This window comes from Carcharhinus amblyrhynchos, chromosome 27 (genome assembly GCF_965287045.1).
Source record: "Carcharhinus amblyrhynchos chromosome 27, sCarAmb.v2.hapA, whole genome shotgun sequence".
NCBI classification, from domain to species: domain Eukaryota; kingdom Metazoa; phylum Chordata; class Chondrichthyes; order Carcharhiniformes; family Carcharhinidae; genus Carcharhinus; species Carcharhinus amblyrhynchos.
The window spans coordinates 4,490,518-4,513,629 of NC_137350.1; the positions used below are offsets into that span (position 1 = coordinate 4,490,518).

At 42.7% G+C, this 23,112-nt stretch overlaps 1 protein-coding gene across 2 annotated transcripts in view; it reads left to right on the forward strand.

The window, feature by feature from the left end:
- kansl1b (KAT8 regulatory NSL complex subunit 1b) overlaps positions 1 to 23,112 on the forward strand; it is a 171,820-nt gene that overhangs the window by 109,757 nt on the left and 38,951 nt on the right. For both annotated transcript variants that reach the window (XM_080213835.1, XM_080213836.1), the window contains exons 4-5: positions 8,588 to 8,764; positions 15,808 to 15,920. In XM_080213835.1, coding sequence (XP_080069961.1) covers positions 8,588 to 8,764; positions 15,808 to 15,920 — 290 coding nt within the window. The remainder of the gene's footprint in view (positions 1 to 8,587; positions 8,765 to 15,807; positions 15,921 to 23,112) is intronic.

Below are 23,112 nucleotides of genomic sequence, written 5' to 3' on the forward strand. Positions count from 1 at the left end.
CAAGGCAAGATGCCTAGATTCTCTTGTGTTAGGGATGGTTGGTGTCGTGAGAATTTCACTTGCCATTTAGCCCAAGCCTGAATGTTGTCGGGGTCTTACTGCTCTTGGGCATGGACTGCTTCAGCATCAGAGGAGTTGTAAATAGTGCTGAGCACTGTGCAGTTGTCAACGAACATCCCTACTTCTGACCTTATGATGGAAGGAAGTCATTGATGAAGTAGTTGAAGATGGTTGAGCCTAGGACAGTACCCTAAGGAGCTCCTGCAGTCATGTCCTGGGACCAAGGTGATTGATCTGCAACCATCTTCCTTTGTGCTTGGTATGACTCTAACCAATGGAGAGTGTTCCCCTGATTCCTATTGACTTCAGTTTTGCTAGGGCTTCTTGATGCCACATTTGGTCAAATGCTGCCTTGGTGGCAAGGGCAACCACCCTCACCTCAACTCTGGAATTCAGCTCTTCAATCCCTGTTTGGACCAAGGCCGTAATGAGGTCAGGAGCTGAGTGGCTTTGGAATAACTCAAATTGAGCATCAGTGAAACTGTTACTTAGTTGATGCTAAGTAAGTGTCACTTGATAACACTGTTGACAACACTTTCCATTGTTTGATGATCTCGAGTTGACCGAAGGGGTGTTAATTGAGCAGGTTGGGTTTTGTTTCTTTTTGTGGACTGGATATACCTGGGCAGTTTTTTAGATGTCACATCAGTGTTGTAGCTGCACTAGAATAGCTTGGCTCAGATTAGCAACAGGTTACTTTATTTCACATTCAGGACCGGGGAGAGGTATTCGCAAAACACATGCGCGTGCGCACTCAGGGAGGAATAGAGAAAAGAAACTTAACAACTGTGAATAGTAACAGTACAAGAATCACAGAAATTGATATCAGTTCAGGTTATTTCCAGGTCAAGGTGGTTAGGTGGTTTTGACTGGCACAGGTGCAATGGGCTGGAGGGCATTTTTTTGTACTGTAGACCCCTGTGACTCTCTTGTGATCTAGAACTAGTTGCTTCCAGTTAAGTCTAAAAATAAAAAGTCTTTTATTCAGTGATTTGTTTCTGCAAATTTGTTTCTTGTATCCTTTCTATTTCTGCATGCTAACTGTTGTTGCCTTGATCCCCTTCTGCCTTCCTTCACCTTTCACTCACACATATGACCAGCTACTCTTAATATCAGGACTCTACTCCAGACACCCTTATTGTTGGATCCTCTGGCTCCTTGCTCCTATTAATCAGTCACTCTGCCTTTCACTTACTTTATTGTGGTTAAGTAAATGGATATCCTGCCCTTGACTTGCCTTTTACTAAAATCTCCTTGCCACCATGCCACCCAAATTGTCCTGATACGCCATTTGCTGACAGATCATATATTGGTCTCTGGCTCTGGCCCCGGTACTTTTCTTTGGAGCATCGCTTGTTAAAGCACACTTTTGCTTTTCTTTTTAAAAATCAACATTGTCTTCCTCCCTCTAACCTGCATTCCTCACTGATCTGTCAGAGACTGCCTACTTGCATCACCAAAATATGCCTTATTCCAACTCGCCTTCCAAAATCCCCTGCTTGTTTTACTTTCAAAATCAACAATTCCAATGCTCACCAGCCTGCCCTCTTATCCTCCAAAATATAGAACTTATCTAAAACTTTTCTGCTGGCATTTTGCACTGCATGAATTCCCAGTCATCTATCATCCTGTCTTTGCTGGCTGACATTAACTTGTTACAAGTCTCACTTGCATTGAGGATGCAACACAGAGCTAGGCCATTTGGCTCACTAGTTTGTGCTAGAATAAAATAGAAAATGCTGGAACTAGCCTCTTGAAGGAGAGAGTTAACAATTCAGATGAATGACCTTTCATCAGAACTGGACAAAGTCAAAGATGTAACAGATTTTGCCAAGTACAGAAGCAGGGAAAGGAGCAAGCTGGAAAGTCTATCGGAGGGTAGAAGTCAACCATGCTTAAATGAGAAAAGGCATATGGAGCAAGGCAAAAGGGAATGATAGTAAGACAGAGCAAAAAGAGATGGGCCTCCGAGACACTTTCCTTGCAATTCCTGTGCCATGTGGGCACTTAAGGACACTTTACGTATCTTGGGGGACTGCTTGCATTGGGAAGTGTCTCCAGCTGTTTGAATTCAAGCCCAGGATTTCTGACCGTGCGCAGTTAGAGCTTTTATGGAACGCCAGGGAACATGAGAGTTTCCAGGATTACAGGTTCCAAGAGGTGGCCACCACACAGGTAGAATTGAGGATATTGAACAGATGGCCACCCTGAAGAGGAGGAGATGGGAAATGCAGGAGTTTCCCGTTTTCAGAAATTTTTGCTCCCAAACTGGTACACAGCATCAGTGATGCTGAGAGTGGTGGCACTCTGAAGGAATGCAGTCCAGCCCTGAAAACTAATAGGCAAAGGATTGCACAGGAATTAATAGAAAAGAGTAGAAATGTAATTGTTAAACACTATTCTATTGTCAGGGGGATTGATGGGCGTTTCTCTAAAAGTTATTGAGAGTCACACCTGGTGTGCCCTCATGCCAGTGTAAAATGTTTCACACAAAGGCTGCAGAATATTCTGCAGGGGGAAGGAAGTGAGCCAAAAGTTGTAGTGCACATTGGTGGGAATATTTGATTTGATTTATTACTGTCACGTACTAGTATACAGTGATATGGAACTGAAACCTACGCCGGAATTCTGCTGTTCCACCGCCAAGAAATCTAAGCGCATGAGGGGAGGACAACAGAAATGTTTGTTGAACTTGGGCAGGAATTTCCAGTTTCACTCGAGTGAGGTCATAAAGTCCAGTCCCTATGGTCAGGCATTCAGTAGCTAAGGAGGTTATACAACAGGACCTTCAAGGTAGTAGTCTCTGGATTACCACCACCACCACCCCCGGTGAAGGAAGAGGATCAATGTGCTGCTTGTAACATGGTGCAGGAGCAAGGAGTACCTTTTCAAAAGGAATGAGTTTCACCTCAATAGGAGTGTGACCTTGGGTTGGTGGTGGGGTGCACCACCAGAAGAGAAGGAAGGGGTATATTATAAGACACCATTTGGCCCATCGACTCTGCACCAACCACAATCCCACCCAGGCCAACCCCCATATTTTACCCACTCATCTGTCTAACCTATGCATCTTATCTCACTAAGGGGCAATTTTAGCATGGTCAGTCAACCTAACCTGCACATCTTTGGACTGTTGGATAGTACTGGCAAAAGAAATAGCTTCACAATAGTTAGCAAACTAAGGCAGACTCCAAAGAAGACTCTTGATTTACAATGCATTTATGTTAATGAACAAGATGTGGTAAATAAGTTTGGTGAACTCCATGAGCAAATAGCTATATAGGAATAGGGTGAAGTGCCAATAATGTAGTCGCTGCTTAAAAATGGAAGAACTAGATACTTTCTTTGCACAGCTACAAAGTTGAAAGGTTTAAAATTGATGAGGTGGTATTAGTAGGCTGTCTGCACTTAAAATTGATAAGGCACCAGGAGTGGATGAAATGCACACCATAGATACTGAGAGAAGTGAGCGTGGCAATTGTCATAATTTTCCAGATGTCAGAGGACTGGGGAATTTCAAATGTTATGCCATTGTTCAAAAATGATGCACCCATTGGCCAATTGGTTTAAATATGGCGATGTCTTCCTTTGTGAAGACAGAAGCAAAGTACAAATTTAGTTCCTCAGCCGTTTCTTTGTTCCCCATTATGAATTCTTGTATTTCTGACTGTAAGAGGCCTACATCCTTCTTTGTCAATCTTTTTCTCTTTACATACCTGTAAAAACTTTTACAGTTAGTTTCGCTGTTCCCTGCTAGCTTACTTTCATACTCTATTTTCCCCTTTTTGATCAATCTCTTGTTCCGCCTTTGCTGAATTTTAAATTGCACCCGATTCTCAAGAGTTTATGCATTGGTTGGGATATTTCAAAAGGCCTTAGATTCTGGTAAGATCCCAATGGAGTGGAAATGCACTAATGTGATGCCTTTTTGCAAAAATGGAGAGAGGCAAAATGTAGCAAACTATAGGCTGGCTAGCTTGACCGCTGGTGGGAAAATTGCTGATTAAGGAGATGAGAAAGGAGCATTTGGAGAGACTAAGTTCAATCCATCATTGGTTTTATGAATGCCAAGTCATGCTTGACAAACTTGCTTGAATTCTTTGAGGACATAACCAGCAAGGTGAATAATGGGGAACCTGTGGATGTGGTATATTTGGACTTCCAAAAGGCATTTGACAAGGTGCCACATAAAAAAACTGATCCAGAAGGTGATATCTCAGGGAACTGGAGGTAGAGTAGTGGATTGGATTGAGGATTGGCTGACTGACAAAAAGCAGAGGGTCGGGAAAAAATGGATCAATCCTCAGACCTCAAATGTTTACAACCTATATAAGTGATCCGCGAGCATGGTCAGAGTGTAACATGGCAAAATTTGCAGATGATACTGAAATAGGTTGGAAAGCAGGCAGTGAAGAGAATCTAAAAATGTCACAGACTAATATAGATAGTTTGGGCCAAAATTGGCAGATGGAGTTTAATGCGGATAAGTGTGAAGTTGTCCATTTTGGCAGAAAAAATGGAAAGGTAAATTATTAATAAATGGAAAGCAGATTCAAAATGCTTCCTGGCAGAGGGATCTGGGTGTCTGTGTTCATGAATTGCAGAAAGTCAGAATGCGGATACAGCATGTAATAAAAAAGACAAATGGGATTTACTGCCTAGGGATTGAAGTATAAAAGTAGAGACGTGTTATTACCATTGTATCAAGTGTCGGTGAGACCTCATCTGAAGTATTGTGCCCAGTTTTCGTCTCCTTATTTGAGGAAGGATGTGGTGGCATTGGAGGTAATTCATAGGAGGTTCACCAGATTGATTCTGGGATGAAAGGGTTGACATATAAGGCGAGATGAAACAATTTGGGCTTGTACTTGCTGGAGTTTAGAAGGATGAAAGGGGATCTGGTCAAGATGTATAACATTTTCAAAGGAATCAATGAAGTAAATGTAGACCAAGTGTTTCCCTTTGTGGGGCAATCTAGAACAAGAGGTCACATGTATAGGTTGAGAGGCGGTAGATTTAAAATAAATGAGGAGGAACTACTTGCACAGGGAGGTGAATTTGTGGAACTCACTGCTGTATAGAGTGCATAGTTTGAGTCATTGAATGGTTTCAAGAAGTAGATATATTTCTGATTGGGGAAAAAAAGGATAAGATGATATGGGGACCAAGTGGGGAGAGACCAAGTGAGACCAGGAAAAGAACAACCATGAACTGATTGAATGCTGGAGCAGGCTCAAAGGACTGAATTTGCCTAGTTCTGCTCATGGTTCCTATGTTCCTCAAGTCTATTGCTTTTACCTAGCAACACTAGCTGTACTGCCGCATTGTACACCACCAGGATTGCAACGGTTCAAGAAGGCAACTCATCACCGCCATCTCAAGGGCAGTTAGGAATGGGCAATAAACACTGGCCTAACCAATGGCACCCATGCCTGATGAGAGTACAGCCAAGCAAGGACCGTGCTACCAAGCTGAGTGAAAGCGGGAGAAGTGACAGTGGGAGAAAAATAGAAGAAAGATATGAGTTCAGGGCCAGGAACAGGTTGCGTGGGGGCTGCAAAACCTCTCGAGAAAAATTTGATCTGTGCGTTTGGTGAGTGAGTGAGGTGGCAGAGGCAACAGATCAGATGGTTTCAATCTTGCTGACAAAGAAATCCATGAGTTCTTTGCACTTGTTGGACACGACTGGAGAATACAGAAGAGAGGGATTTGAGAAGATGGCTTTCAGTAGTAGAGATAAACTGGAGTTATTTTCCCAGGATTATCCTGGAAAACAATTGAGTAATTTTGGCAGACATAGAGCAGGACCCAATCTGACGATGGCAAAACCTGACCATGTTCAAATTTGTACCTCTTGGATTTGAAAGATCAAGCCCATACCAGAGGGAATGATCGCGATAACAGAGTAATGGTTTTATTTGGGACAGTGTTGTGCCTGCCGCATAGTGTGTTCTAACTTTTATGTGATGAACAAGAAACTGCAAGTCAGCTTCTTGTTAATACAGTAACATTTATTCATACACAATTAATGTTAATTAACCACACAATCAATTTGTTATTTTACAGAGTACTAAAGTTCAAGTTCAGTACTAGACCTTGACTAACTTTTGCATAACTGGCAAGTACCCTGGCAGATATTGGCCTTTATCCTCCTGTTGGTCTCTGTAGTCCTCAGTATTGTCTGGCCTGCTACTCTGGCTCTGGTCTTATTTCTGGTCATTGGTGTGGTGGCTCTTGTAGTAGTAGCAGTTGGTGGCGGTCACCATTGTTTTGTTACTGTCTCTTCCTTGACCTTGTGGCTGTGTTGCTCTTGAGAGAGAGAGATCCTGGCATTGTGCAGCACCTTTTATCCCTCATGGGTTTTATGCCATTTTGGGCAGTATCATGGTTATTACCAATCAATCGATCAGGGCTTGATCACCCTGATGGATAAGAGTCCAATCAGGTGTTGCCACACCGATTTCTGGGTGTGTATCCAACGGCTGTGCAGTGAGTGCTGGAGGCATGTAGGTGATGTACCTCCCTCTCAAATAAGGGGTTAAACAAGTATGTTTAACCAGAGAGTGCCCATTGTCTTTGAGATGGCCTATGTCCTATGTATTCTGTAGTCTGGAGCTGCAGCCTGTTCCTCTCTGTACTTGACCAATCCTAGTGTGTTTTGCAAATTGCCATCTTGGTGACACGTTTGGCCTGAACAGGAATACTGAACGTGAGAGTGTTATTGTGTGAGTCAATAACTGCAGAAATGTTGTAGTCAGTGGAAGACCAAAGACTGAGAATTTTGAAATTACAGTTCCAAGTATATTGGAAAAAACACTTTTTCCAGGGACAAACATGAAATGGGCTGCAAAGGGAGATTTTGATGTGGCTGGAGAATGACATGAGGAAAGGAGATGGCCTTCTCTGTGATTGTTACTATTTGAGGTGTGAGACTATGTGAGATGGCAAATTAAGTAGCAGTTGTGTGTAGATGGACTGGGTAGCGAATTTGAAGTGTGATGAGGTGGTAGGAGAGTAGTAAATTGAGTGTGAACATGTTGAATTGAAATGGAAATTGAAGAATCTATGACGAGAGGTTGTTTGGTATTGAGACTGGAGAAAGGCAGCCATGAAGTTAATTGATAAGGAAATTCATAGTGGAGTCTAGCTGGGCAGTAGGAAAGTTGGATTTTGCAGAATACGAGAGAGGGTGAAACGAAGTGAAGGTCAATATGTGCTTGAGTAAAACAGTGTCAAAAGAGTAAGGGAACAGACCTAGATGTGATTTTGTGTTAATTTTGAGAATTTAATTTCACCTCAAAACGATTGAAATGTAGAACCCTCCTGACAGTCCTTGATTAACCTGTACACTTACGCACTCTCAAATTTTAACACTCATTATGGATATGACATTTAAACACTGATTTGGAGATGCAATAAGCAGACAAAAAGGCTAATAGATGCCCAGTTGACTCATAAACTTATCACGATGGTAATAATGGGCGCGACTTGCTGTGGCTGGTACAGACTTTATTTGCTTCAGTTGTATTGATGGATAACAGTACATGTGCGGAAATGTAAAATAAATCATGGAAAATGCATTTGGTGCCATGCTGAATAGAGAGATATAACTGTCAAAGACAGTAAAGCCTGTGAGTATCAAACTGAACTATTTTCTTTCTGTGACTAATATTGGAGGTTTTCCTTTTGCAATATGGTCTCAAACCAATTGCTGAGATGTTGCTGTTCATCATCATTTCTCTTCATCCTACTTCCCGATACTATTGTTAAAACGTAGTTTCACAAAAGTCAGCCCTTCAAATAGTTATCCAGTGCATGAATAACACACTGAGCAATACACCTGACAGAAATGTTGTAGTTACTTTAACCAAGAGCTGTCTTTGTATTTGGCACCCAAGCCTTGATGTTTCACTGTCCATCCTCGTGGGAAGAAATCAGCTGCTTCAAGTATTTTATGATTTCAATACAGTGGAATGGTTGGAAGAAATTTTCTTTCTCTGCTCAAAACAAATGTTTAAAGATATAAATTCAAAATTTAATTGCCTGGAGAGACCTTTATGAATTAATAAATGACTCAGAAGGTGCATATTTGTTGCAGCGGCACAGCGATTAGCACCTTTGCCTCACAGAGCCAGAGACCGGGTTCAATTCTTGGTTTGGATCACTGTCTGTGCAGAGTCTGCACATTCTCCCTGTGTCTGCATCTTCTGGGTGTTTTGGTTTCCTCCAACAGTCCAAAAGACGTGCTGGTTAGGTGCATTGGCCATGTTAAATTCTCCCTCAGTGTTCCTGAACAGGTACCAGAGTGTGGCAACGTGGGGATTTTCATGACAACTTCATTGCAGTGTTAATGTAAGCCTACTTGTGACACTAATAAAATAAACTTTAAACTTTATGAATTTTTATTTGCTTTGGTGCAGTTTTTCCAATGAAGTATTTGTTACTGGTATGCCTAACAAGATTTAAATTTTACTTTACATTGCATGTCACCTTGAGCAAATACTTTATCTAAGCATTTTTCCCATAGGGTTCAGTTGTGCTTGGAGACTCTCCACCCCCAGAAGACTTAAGCCGGCTGGTAGGAAGCTCTCCAGATGGGTCTGATTGTCCATCTCAAACAGAACTGAAAGCTAATGGTGCTGGTGACAAGCTTGAGATGTCAGTCTGCAGTCATTCTTCACCTCCCAAAGTTGTGGGTAAACAGGTATGATTCCAACTCACTAATGCTAATTTTTAACCCTTCTGGCTAGGCAATTGTGTTGATTCCTCTTCATGCTAAGAGATCTGGAGTATTTCCTGCATCTGAACATCTAGCTGAATGACTACTGCATAAAGGTATTTTGGAGAAATAGAATATTCAAAATGTCCTGTTATACCCGTGAATTATCTGATGTTCACTATTGCTTATAAACACTTTTTTAATGCAAAATAAACTTTTTGAAGCTGATTTTTTTTCCACTTTTGAATGGGGCAACACTGATTTCCCCATTTACGGGTCACATTCTGGACTTCAGTGTGGCCAGCACAGATGAGAAAAACTTCATCAGCAGATGGTGAAGCACTCCAGGCAATGTGCCACTTGCTGTGTTCAAAAAAATCTTTCTCACAGTCGCATAGGATCAGAGGTGAGCTGGCATGGTAGATACAGAACTGGCTCAGTCATAGTGGCACAGGGTAGCAGTGGAAGGGTGTGTTTCTGAATGGAGGGCTGTGACAAGTGGCGTTACTCAGGGATCAGTGCCGACAATTTGGCTGTTCGTAACGTATATAAATGATTTGGAAGAAAATGTAACTGGTTTGATAAGTTTGCGGATGACTCAAAGGTTGGTGGATTCGTGGATAGCGATGAGGACCATCAGAAGATCCAGCCGGGTATAGATTGGTTGGAGACTTGGGTGGAGTGATGGCAGATGGAGTTTAATCCGGACAAATGTGAGGTAATGCCACACTTAGAATTCCGGTCGCCACACTACAGGAAGGATGTGGAGGCTTCAGAGAGGATACAGAAAAGATTTACCAGGATGTTGCCTTGCATGAAGAGGTTGGAGAAACTTGATTTGTTCTCACTAGAATGACAGAGGTTGAGGGGCGACCTGATAGAAGCCTACAAGATTGAGGAGCTTGGACAGAGTGGATAGTCAAAAGCTTATTCCCAGAGTGGAAGAGTCAATTACTAGGGGGCATAGGTTTAAAGGAGATATACGAGGCAAGTTTTTTACACAGAAGGTCGTGGGTGCCTGGAACTCGCTGCCAGGGGAGGTAGTGGAACCAGATATGAAAGTGAGCTTAAAGGGTGTCTGGAAAAATAGCTGAATAGGCTGGGAATAGAGGGACATGGTCTCCGGAAGGGTAAGGGGTTTTAGTTCAGTTGGGCAGCATGGTTGGTGCCGGCTTGAAGGGCCGAAGGGCCTGTTCTCCTGCTGTAATTTTCTTTGATCTTTGTTCACATCACACTTTCTTTGAAAATCATTTAAAATCTGTGCTTTTTATCCTTGATTCTTTACAAGCAGAGTAAATGTCTCCTCTCTTTAGTCCCTCCATGATTTTGAACTCCTCTATCAAATCTCCAGTCTATCTCATTACTGAAGTTTCTCATCCTTGCAACAATTCTTGTAATCAGTTGAAACTTTGGCAGTGGTAGGATTCTGACCCATGTCTCTATGAACCTGGGAGCCTCAATCGAGTGCCTTCGACAACTTAGCCAAGCTACTGCTGCATTCATGTGGTCCATTCTTAATAAATTTGAAATGGTGTGCAATCATCTTTCAGACTTTCGCTCATATCCCCCACCCTCAACACGCCAGTTTTAATATTTTGAATAATTCGTATGTTCCTTTGCATAAGAAACTTTCAGCATCATCCCACAATGTCTTAAATATTGCATCATAAGAGATAAACTAGATGAAATCAAATGGCAAGCTAAGATTCCAGTTTTTTTCTAAATTCATTTATGGGATGTGAGCTTCATTGGCCAGGCCTTCACTAATTGCCCTGGAGAAGGTGACGATGAGCTGCTGCCTTGAGCTACTGCAGTCCATGTGGTATAGGTATACCCACAGTGCTGTTAGGGAGAGAGTTCCAAGATTCTTACTTGGCAATAGTGAAGAAACAGTGATGTATTTCCAAGTCAGGATTGTGAGTGGCTTGGAGGGGAATCTCCAGCTCATAATGTTCCTATCCATCTGCTGTCCTTGTCCTTCTAGATAGTCGCATTGGTGTATTTGGAATGTAATGTCTGAGAAGTCTTGGTGAGTTGCTAGTACATTATTTTCTTGATGGGAGGAACTCCTGCAGTGATGTTCTAGAGCCGAGATGATTGACTTCCAACCACTACAACTACCTTCATTTATGCTAGGTATAATTCCAACCAACAGAGCTTTCCTCCAATACCCATTGACTCCAGTTTTGCTTGGGCTGTTTGCCATACTTGGCCAAATGCAGCCTCGATGTCAAGCGCTGCTACTCTTTGCCTCACCTCTGGAGTTCAGGTCTTTTGTCATGTTTGAGCCATGGTTGTAATGAGGTCAGAAGCCGAGTAGCCTGGTAGAACCTAAACTGAATGTCCGTGCTCAGATTGTTGCGAAGCAGGTACCACCTGATAATGCTGTTGATGACCCCTTCCAACATTTTACTAATTGAGGCAGCAATTGACAAGGTTTGACTTGTCCTGCTTGCTGTGTACATGATATCCCTGTGTAATTTTCCACTTTGCTGGGTACATACCACTCTTGTATTTATTATGGAACAGTGTGATTAGAGGGTGTGGCAAGTTAGGGAGCACGTCTTCAGTATTTCTGCCAGAATATTGTCAAGCTCCATAGCATTTGCAATATCCAGTATCTTCAGCTGTTTCTCTGGAGGAGGCTGAGATGGATTATCCTCCTGGCGCTTCTGGCTGAAGATTGTCACAAATGCTTTAGCCTTTTGCACTGATATGTTGGGCTCCTCCATCATTGAGGATGGGGATATCTGTGGAGTCTCCTCCTCCAGTGAGTAGTTGTTCGTTTGTCCATCCCATCCGAGAGTGGCAATACTGCAGACCTTGAATCTAAAGCCTTTGTTGTGGAATCACTTAGCTTTGTCTATTGTTGCTTACGCTGTTTTGCAGGCAGGTAGCCTGGTGTTGTGACTTCAGCAGTTGACACCTCATTTTTCACTCTATTTGGCATTGGTCCTGGCATGTCCTCTAGGGTTAAGCACCTGGCTTGGTGCTAATGGTAGAGTGGGGCATCTGCCAGGCCATGAGGTTACAGATTCTGTTCAAGTACAATTCGGCTGCTGTTGATAGCCCAGCAGGCATTTTTAGTGCTCGGTTTTGAGCTGCTGTATCTGTTTGAAGACCATCCCATTAACGTGGTGGTGCCACATGGGACTTCTCTGCAAGGACTGTGCGGCGGGTACTGCTACTGATCCTATCTTGGGCAGACACATCTGTGGCAGGCAGGTTGGTGAAGTTGAGAACAAGTATGTTTTCCAGCTTGTTTGTTTCTCTCTCTCACTCACTCACTCTCTCTCACTCACACACACACACACACACACACACACACACACACACACACACACACACAAACAAACACACCAATTTGCTTTCCCATTATTTCAGTGATGTGCACATTTGGCTATGGTACACTTGGAAGTGAAGCTGCCATCATCCCAGAGTGCAATAGGCAAGAGCTGACTGGTGGTGATTTAAACTGACAACCACCACACCTCAGACGAGAAGATAAGTTGAGAAGCTATGCCTTCGTGAATAGCCTTAGCAGGTATAGGAATTGAACCCGTGCTGTTGGCATTACCAGCCAGCCAGCTGCTCATTTCATAGTACATTCTATCCCTGCTATTTAGTTTGTAAATAGTTGGGGCACCAGGACCGAACCCTGTGGTGCACCAGTAATTACAGCTTTCCGACTAGAAAAAGACCCATTTATCCCAAGTCTCTGCTTTCTGCAGGTTAGCCTACTCTCTATCCTAGCTCATTTATTGCCCCCAACCTTCTGAAACCTTGTGTATTAAACCTCTATGCAGCACCTATTCAAATGCCTTCTGCAAGTCCCGATACATGACATCTACAGGACTCCATTACCCACTCTGCCTGTTACATAGAATCCTAAAGTGCAGAAGGAGGTCGTTGAGCCCATCGGGACTGCACTGACCCCAGTCTCACCCAGACCTATCCCCATAACCCTATGCATTTACCCTGACTAGTCCCCCGACATGTTAAAAGAACTCCAACGAATTAGTCAAATGCTATAATTGGTCAAACACTCTTTATCCTTGATAAAATGATGCTGACTCTGGATTGTCTTTTGGCTTTCCAAATCTTCTGTTACTGCTTCCTTCATAATGGGTTCCAGCATTTTCCCTTTTCTCCCTTTTTGAACAGGGGCATTATATTAACTTTTTTCCAATCCGCTGGAACCTTTCCAGAATCCAGGGAATTTTGGAATATTTCAACAAATGCCTTCACTCTTCTGCTGCTGCTTCCTGAGCCATTGGGCTCTGGGGAATTGTCTTCCTTTAATTCCAATAGTTTGCTCAGTACTTTACGCCTCATAATGGTGATTGTTTTACGTTCCCCCTTTTCAGCAACCTCTATGTTACTTGTTACTATTGGGATGGTTCTACTGTCTTCCACTGTGAAAACCAAGGCAAAATATTGATTGTGTCTGCCGTTTCAGTGTTCCTCATTATTAACTTCCCAGTCTCATTCTCAAAGGGGCCAATGTTGACTTTAGCCATTCTCTTCCTATTTATACGTTTGCAGAATTGTTTGTTATCTGTTTGTATATTTTGTGCTAGATTTCTTTCATAATTTATTGTTGTTCTGTTATTTTTTAGAACCCTTTATTTATCTTTAAAAGTTTCCCAATCCTTCAGCCTGCCACTGATTTTTGTAATATGGTATGCCTTTGTTTTTGCCTTTGTTATCTTTAATCTCCATGCTCAGCCACGGATGCATTTCCCCTCTTAGAATCTTTTTTCCCCTCTGGAATATATTTTAGTTGGGAGTAATTGAATATCTCCTGAACTGTCTGCCACTGTTCATCAAATGTCCTACCTGTTTGTTTTTCTGCTCAGCTCACTTGGGCCAAACCTGTCCTCAGACCTGCGTAATTACCTTGGTTTCACAGCACAATGATCTGTCCACGGGATGCTACATTGTGCCCCTCATTGTTCACAATGCATTGGATGCTGCAATGTATCATAGACTGCACACACACCGCTGGATGTAGCCATGTGTCTCATGCTGGATGCAGCAGTGCATCTCATGCTGGGGCAAGGGAGGCTGGCCAGGGGTGCATTGGAAGAGTCAAGTTTAGAATTAACAAGAGCAGAGTTGAGGGTTTCAGCAGCAGATGAACTGAAGCTGGAGTGAGTCGGGCGTTAATGTAAATACGTGATTGGCAGCACAACTCCGGTTCAGATATGACATAGAGGCTGCAGGCAGCCTGGTTCATCTTCAGACATTTGCCAGGGTGGAGGATATTGAGTTATGAGGATAGATCATAGACATCATAGAAAACTTAGAAACCCTACAGTACAGATGGAGGCCATTCGGCCCCTCAAGGCTGCACCGGCAACAATTGGAGAGGTTGAGACTGTTCTCCTTGGAGGGAAGATGGCTGAGAGGAGATTTGACAAAAATGTCCAAAATCATGAGGGGGTTGGACAGAGTAGGTAGAGCGAAACTGTTCCCGTTCGTAAAAGGATCAGAACAAGAGGGCACAGATTTGATGTGATGTGAGATGAAGCTTTTTCTGGTTGATGTCTGGAATGCACTGCCTGAGTGTGGTGGTGGCCTGTTCTATTGAGGCAATCCAGGTATTAGATAATTATTTGAACAGAAACAACGTGCAGGGGTATGGGGAAAAGACAGGCAAATGACACTAAGACACATTTAGAGAGCAGGTGCAAATGCAGTGGGCTGAATGGCTTCCTTCCATGCCGTAACAATTCTGAGATTCTAGTAGGGCCAAAAGACTAAGGCTTCATCCTTCCCAACACTTAAAAGACAAGCAAAATGCTGCAGCTGCTGGAAATCTGAAATGAAGATAGAAAATGCTGGGAGTACTCAGGTCAGCAGCATTTTTGGAAAAAGAAGTTGAGCTAATAGGTTAGGTCAGTGATTTCCATAAGACACTTAAGAGTTAACTCCACAGACTTGCACAGAATTGCCAGCACCTTCTGTTTAGGTGATGGAAATTTTTCTCATCCGGTAGTGGATGTTGGGGAAGTCGTCCGAAACTCTCAAGTAAACTAACAGGTATAGAGGGATCGTAGTGAGTTATAACTGACTGTCGTCAGTGTACATTTGAAAACTGATGCTTGTTTTTTGGATGGTGTTGCCAAGGGAACAGATTGTTAGCTGAGTAAATGAGGTGTGGAAAATTCTCTGAACAAGTGTTACTATTTCTCTGTGGGTGTGTAATCAGTACTTCACAGTTAGCTTGTAGAGATGATGTGCATTTCTTCCCACAATTTTAAACTTTTCCTCTTAAGTTCAGAAGACATAGACTCAACACTTGACTGAAGAGCAGTTTGTTATCAGTGAGGTTAAAGTGGAGTATTTGTCACTTTTTTCTTGGCTAACACGCTTTGAACTCTTCAGGGGAGGTTGGAAAAAACCCATTAAATCTCATAACCCTCAGATCCTCTCAGTAATGGAAGAGTTGATGGCAGCTGTTCTGAAAGGCTTTCATAAATCTTTTCTATTTAACAACAAAGGACAGAAAATGTATCTGACCGCTGGTACTATATTCTAATCTTAAAAAAAAATCAGAGCTGGAGGGGAAGCTGTGAACAGTATTTGTTTAAGCACTACCCCAAAATGGGCAAGCAGATGAACTTTAACATGTAGAATTGCAAAATATTTCTTCTTGGACAAAATAGTGCACGATAGAAATGCCAAATAAATACGACAGAATTAGCTGACTTCTCTGTCAAAAAACCCAATTAAGTTCCCTTTCCAATGTTTGGTTACTATAGCGAAGAAATTGAAAAAATGTGGAGATATGTAGCCAGAAGAGTGAAATACAGGTCAACTGTAGTCCATATAAGTATGGTAAGGCCATAGCTGGAGTACTATCGTGATGCTGCAGGAGGTATTTTTAAGCATTGGGAGAACAAAACTTTTCATGCAAAAGTGATTATTTTGATCTCTAACTTTATTGAATGAAGTTGCTGAATTGTCGAGGGGACTGTTTATTTCTCTGCTGCATGAGTTCTCATGTATATGTTTGTTTTCAGGTTATTTCTCCTGTTAACCCTGTAGAAAATGTGACATCTTGTTCTGCACCGACAGAGTCCATACCAACAAAACCCTGCAGTCACCTCAAGCCTGTCAATGGAGTCGTCAACAGGTAATCAATATATTGCTTCAGTGTTGAGATTTGGACCATTTCAGGATGCAGCAACCACTATGAAAAGCTTTTGAAATTTTCTCATTAAACTTGGAAGTGGAATGGCACATGGCTCTAAAGTGATGAAAGGAATAGTTATAATAGATGAGAATGAATTATCCTCAATTGTGATTGGAGGGTGCAAGGACTTGGCAAATTTGAAACAGCAATAGAAATGAGGTGAGGGAGTGCTTGTAATGCATTTATGTAGTACATAAGCACCAGTAGTTCTTTGGTTTTATCAAGAGTTCATGAGTAGTGAATCAATTTGAACAAAACATTGGTTAGGTCATGGTTAGAATGTACTGTTCTGGCCACCCACTTTACACAAACTTTCTAGTAGGAAGCAATGGGCAATGGTCAAGAATGGGTTCCCTGGCCTAGATTGCTATGATGTGGAGATGCCAGTGTTGGACTGGGGTAAACACAATAAGAAGTCTCACAGCAGCAGGTTAAAGTCCAAAAGGTTTATTTGGTAGCGCAAGCCACTAGCTTTTGGAGCACTGCCCCTTCATCAGATGAGTGGGAGTTCTATTCACAAACAGGACATATAAAGACGCAAACTCAACTTACAAGATAATGGTTGGAATGCAAGTGTTTACAGGTAATAAAGTCTTAAAGGTACAGACAATGTGAGTGTTAAACACAGGTTAAAGAGATGTGTATTGTTTCCAGACAGGACAGCTAGTGAGATTTTACAAGCTCAGGCAAGTCGTGGGGGTTACAGATAGTGTGACATGAACCCAAAATTCCAATTGAGGTCATCCTCGTGTGTGGAACTTGGCTATCAGTTTCTGCTCAGTGACTCTGCGCTGCGACAGACATCTCCAGATGCTGAAAGATGCCCTCATAAGAACAGGATATGGCACTCGATTCATCAACTGTTACGTCGCACCACAGCGAGAAACCACACCGACCTCCTCAGAAAACAAACACGGGACATGGCAGACAGAGTACCTTTTGTCATCCTGTATTTTCCCGCAGTGGAGAAGCTATGACTTCTCTGGGGCCTTCAACATGTCTCGCCAAGACCATTCCCACTCCCCCACTTCTTGCCTTCAAACAACTGCGCAACCTCAAACAGACCATTGCCCGCACCAAGCTACCCAGCCTTCAGGAGAACAGTGACCACCACACCACACAACCCTGTCACAGCAACTTCTGCTAGACGTGTCAGATCATCACACGGATGCCATCATTTCACGAGAGAACATCATGCACCAGGTATACTGTACATAAACTTGCAACTTGGCCAACTAGTCTACCTGATACGTTGCAGGAAAGGATGTCCTGAGGCATGGTACATTGGGGAGACCATGCAGATGCTACAACAATGGATGAATGAACACTGCTCAACAATCACCAGGTAAGAGTGTTCTCTTCCTGTTGGGGAACATTTCAGCAGTCACCGGCATTCGGTCTCTGATCTTTGGGTAAGCGTTCTCCAAGGCGGCCTTCACAGCACACGACAGTGCAGAGCCGCTGAGCAGAAACTGAGAACCAAGCTCCACACGTGAGTCTGCCCTCAACCGGGATCTTGGGTTTGTGTCACACTATCTGTAACCCCATAGCTTGCCTGGGCTTGCAAAGTCTCACTAACTGTCCTGTATGGAGACAATACTCACCTCTTTAACCTGTGCTTAACCTGCTGTACACTCACGTCTGCACATTTAAGACTTGATTACCTGTAAAGACTTGCATTCCAACATTTTTTTGTAAATTGAGTTTGTGTCTTTATATGTCCTGTTTGTGAATAGAACCTGATGAAGAGGCAGTGCTCTGAAAACTAATGGCTTATGCTACCAAAAAACCTGTTGGACTTTAACCTGGTGTTGTGAGATTTCTTACTAGGTTCCTATACCAGTTGCTTTTGAAATTGTCCTTTCAGAAATTTGCATGAAGCACCAGAGTGGGAAGCACTTGGCCAAAAATGCAAGGTTAGCCTATGGATGTATATTTTGTTCAAAACACTCAGAACCTAATGGTCTTGAGTCTGAATGAAATGAAGGATAACGCAGCCTGAGAGCTATCCAACATCAGCAAGCATTGTAAAGTCTTGAAGTTCCCCACTGGCCATGCAACTAGTCCAATGTGATAGCACAAGAGACCACTCTTAATGGTCACCAAGTTGGTAAGAAATTTAATGGAGTTCTTCAATAGTTAGATTACTTGGAACAACTGTATGTACGACATAGAAGTGGGCCGCGTTCGTCTTTGTTACTCCATTCCATGTTGGAGATTATGTACCAAACAAGCCTCCTGCTGCCCCTCTTCATCGAAACCTGACAGCATTAACATCTATTCCTTTGTTAGATTTTGTAACTTAAATTTAAAAGAATGGGATTCATGAATAAAACTTGTAGTAATATTTCTGATCCTTACTTTTAGCTAAAAAAGGCTCTGTACTTCAGCAAAGTCTTTGCTGTTTGATTCTAAGTTAAAATAAAATTCTAGAATATAACAAGGGCAAATCAATCCATTGAACAAAAACTATTCATGTTCGACTTTCATTCCTCTTTGTCACCTTGTTTAAATTATTCCTCCGTGGCATCATCAAGTGGCCTCAGTTTTTGTGAAATCTACAGTGAAAGTGTTTGATGTGCATGGGTTGCAACATGATGCACAGGACTGAGGTGGATGGAATGGTACTTGAGATGTGCAATTTTTAATAAGCTGGGCAAATGTTGTACTGCTGACGGTTGGACTGTACACCAAGTCACTTCCCTGCTGGGAGGAACTAGTAACCTGAGTGAAGTGTTGTCAGAGCATCAGACACTGGGAAGTGGCATCAGCTCCATCATGTCTTTGTTCCAAACCTTTCTGATGGCTGTGTGACCTGGTATGTTGCCTGGTGAGGATAAATTTAATGCAGTAATAGAATAGAATAATTAAATTTTGCCAAGCTCAAGCTGGTTGGAAGAAAGTGAGATAGTGAATTTCATGCCTCTATAGCAGCAGAACCAGTTAAGGTAAAGTGGACTGTTTATTCTGTTTTTGTTTGAATTTCAATTATATTTGGTAACGGTAAAAAGTGTTTCTTGGCCAAGTGAGTGTGATGACATGACCCAGGCCATTGCCAGCATCACCCACTTACAGGACCATTCATGGGTATTATGTCCACACATACCAGCCTGCATTGAAGAAACCCCTGGCTGCACCTGAAACCTTCCTTTATTGTACCACCAAGGTTGGGTGTACACAGTACAGGGCATTGTGGGCATCAGTACATGTACCAGCCCTTGGAACACTAGCGTATGCACTGTTAGCATGATATAAACTGTCATCAGTGTGTCCTGTCAAGCAAGGCTGTCATCTAGGATTCTAACAGCTTTCAAACCCAGTTGCTTAGACAGGAGGAATACAAAGGATTTTGAATTGTTTTCCAGCTTGGCTGGCTCAGATACCTGTAGGAACTTGTCATGTGGATGAAAGCTTTCCTCATGCCCTAGTCACTTAGATAGTAAATGGGAATTTCGCCTGGAGCCACCACTTTACCTGAATTCACAGCTGAGTGACCTGGGACTTGACCACATGGTCTCCTTACAGATAAGCGAAGATACGTTGCAGCTGCTGAGCTCGGTAGATACTTCTGCAGTATATTATGAATGTTGTAGCTCACTCTGCCATGATGGCTGACAATTCAAACCAAATTTGTGCAAGTCCATGTGTGCTGTGTAGTCTTAATTGTTGTCTGGTGTTACCACTTAGTGCGCTTAACACTGTTAATTCGCTTGGGAGGTAGTTGATACTAAAATGTAATGCACAAAAGTTCAGGATCAGCGATCTTCTATTCTACGTATGTTCATGGAAATACTTGTCTTTAAAAAAAAAACTCCAAGCTCCTTCCAGTGGATAACTTTGTTTGGCAAAACACAGCAAAAACCATCGCGAGCTCAATTCCTTGTCTCAAATCAGCAGTTTAAACATACGTGCGTTAAGCAATGGGAATCGGTGTGCCTTGAGCTCCACTGGGGTGCTGGGTCACGATCCTGAACTTTATTCCTGTATCCCCAGTCTTCACAAAATGGCCATGGGTTTAAAACTGGACCCAAAGCACAGCAAAGAAACCAACTTGAGAGCTGGAGCAGTTGTAGAAGTCCTTTTGCTCATTCCCTTGTACACAAGAACCAAATTGCTATCCAGCCCACAAATGGTATATTCAGTTTCTCAGGGTGGGGATACCATGCTGTCCAGATTGTCCTCATGGGTCACGTGCACTTCAGTCTATACCCAATCTCCAGAACTCAGCATATACTTTAGACTGATCGTTCCTGCTTTTACTCCAGCCTGCTTCTTGGGCTTTGGGCTTCATTCCCAGCCTGCCAAAGACACCACTTCTGCATCCTGCACTTTTTGCTGTTGTCAACACCTGCTGATCTGGACCTGCCAACAGAATCTCCCGGTATTCGTGGGGAATGCTCTGCAGAAGGTGGCGTGCAACTGCGTGCTGATGTTGGAAGTGGGGATCCAGGACCCATTGTCACTTCCCTGCTGCATGCTTCCCTGCTAATGAATTACTGTCAAAGCAACTCTGTCTCATGCAATTACTGTTTACTAAGCAATTGCATAACTAGAAAGGTGGATTAACTCTGAAAGCTAAAACATTTGAATCATCATCGTTCATGATAGCGTTTCTTTCATTGGTCACTGATCTGGGCATGTGGTGAGGCTTAGGATGATAGAGAGCATTTGCTGTAAGTTACCTTCTGTGCATAAGATTTTGTAGGAGTGTCCAGAGATCACGTAACTTCCTGTTTCTCAATGGAACCTGGGTTAGATCCCATTGAGCTGGGGTCTATGTCATTCCTGTCTTCAGGGACATCATAAGCAGGAATATATGTTGTTTCCCTACATGACATTTCTGCATTTTCCTCAGGTACTGGATTAACTAGCCTTGTTTGGATACACCCCCTAAATTTGTAAGATACAGGTCATATTGGGATTCAACATCATTATCTGACTCTTCACTTCAGCCACTGCCAGCTGGCATGTCATGTTCAGCTACACCATCAAGTCTGCTGCTCCAAATTATCTTCAAGGCTTCTGGCATCAAGCAGCTCCCCAACGTCAACCATCTTCCCAACTTGCTGTCCAATTACTACTACTACGACAAAAGTGTGAGCAGAGTGTCAAGGCACTTGACAATGTTGGGGATCCTGGGCATCCTGTATCGTATTTCATCCTTTTATATTTCAAAACCTGAAGAATACTCTCGCACCATTAGGGAGATCAATTTGGATGGTCTTGTGGTTCTGCAGTTCTTTGAGTTCTTTCCCTCTTGTCTTGGATGACACCTCAGATTTTTGATTTAGTTTTGTACGGCGCTCAGCTACAAAAGCATCAGTTTGTCATCACTTTCAGAATGTGCGCTGAGCCCATGGGACAACAGAATCTTTCCCAAAGAGATAGTGCAGTGAATAGCCTGTTGAGGAATATAGGCTACTGTTGTATGCATAAACCAGTTCTGGAAGGTACCTGGGCCATTTGTGTTTGCTCTGAGAAGATCAGGTGCACAACCTGTCATGAAGGTTGCGGCTGCTTCATTTATACTGTCCATTACCCTCTGGATGATAGGGGGTAATGTGACTCTTGGCAGTCTTGTACACCTTTCAGAGCTGTATTTTTGTTTTCAAGGTTGCACCTTCAGTCACTGTGCATTGTATATGGAATGTTCAAACCAATCATGCACCAGAGCTCTGGCTGTGATTGAGACTTTCTGTTCGCAGGTGGGAATTACGTGAAGATATCTGAGTGTACAGGATATATTTGGTCCCGTAGGTACTGGGATCGAGGACCATGATATTCATGGCCGGTACTTCCAAAGGCCAAGTAACAGTCAGGGATTCCCATGCTGTGTTGAAGTTGCTTTCCTGTCTTCACCAAAGTAAACCTCTTACGGTTCTGCCAGCAACCGTGCCAGGCCAGTATCACTGCTTTCTTAGCAGAATTGTCTTTTCCAATGCTTTGTGCCCTGCCTAATCGTGAACTGCTTTCATGTTGAGGTTACTGGCAAAGATGAATTGCTTCATCTCTTTCCTACTGTCACAGGCCGCCAATTGAGAACACCTTTTCCTCCCTGATCCTCTTCCCGTACCTCAACAATTTACACACCTTTTTGGGCTCATTCATAAGTTAGCATTGGCTAGGTGAATGTTTTGTCTTTCAGTCATGGTGAAATCTACTGATGTCTTTGTTAACAAGTTGAAGCTTCCAGGGGTCCTCCTTTGAGGTAGAAGGTAAATGTTAGATTATGGGTATTCTACCTCTTTGGTCTGGTTTGGATATCACTCAGAAGCGCATCAGTGACACATTGCCGAATTATAAATTTCCTGGGGAAATTGGTGTTTGAATGTTGCCTTTTGCTTGAGGCAATGGAATAGCATCAGCCAAAGTCCCCTCCCATGATCAGTCTTCCGGCTCAGAGCTTCAGCATCCATGTTACATTTGCCTGACCTGTATCTTATCTGGAATCTGAACTGGGGGAATTTCGTTGTCTATCAGGTCACTGTTGCTTCAAGCTTGGCAAATGTAGAAATAACCGAGTGGGTTGTTACTTGTATATTCAATTCTCTGAGCTACTGAGAACTAAACTACCTCAAAGCCAGCAGTTTGAGCTTCATGCTGGAATAATGCTGCTCTTTCATCATCTTGAGTCTCTGATTGGCGTAAATATGATTATTTTTTTGCCCTTTACAAATGTGATAGCATAGCACCGAGACCAAGAAAATGCAACCCAAATTTGTACAGGTCCCATTGTGCTATTTGTTGCCTGATGTTACCATCCAGTGTAATTGCCACCGAAGTTAACTTGTTTGGGAGGCAGCTGGTTGTTATTTGGAATTGAGCAGTGGCTGTGCAGCAAATTGCACCTGACTTCACTCCATAATCAAACCTTTTGGCACTCAGCATGGTGCATAGACTTTGTATCCCAGAGCGAAACAACTGGGGCTCAGAATTAAATTATTTTCTCGCCTAGTATCCATGTTTATCAATACGTTAATGAGAAAACAAGTTTGAGATCTTGGATTGTGCTGAAGTTGATTTGTCTACAAGTATGTGTTGTTATCTTTTACTTAGTGTTGTGGTTTTCTTCTAATGCAAGAACCAAAAGGAACAGTACCATACCCAATGTGTCTGTTGGTCATGATTCTTT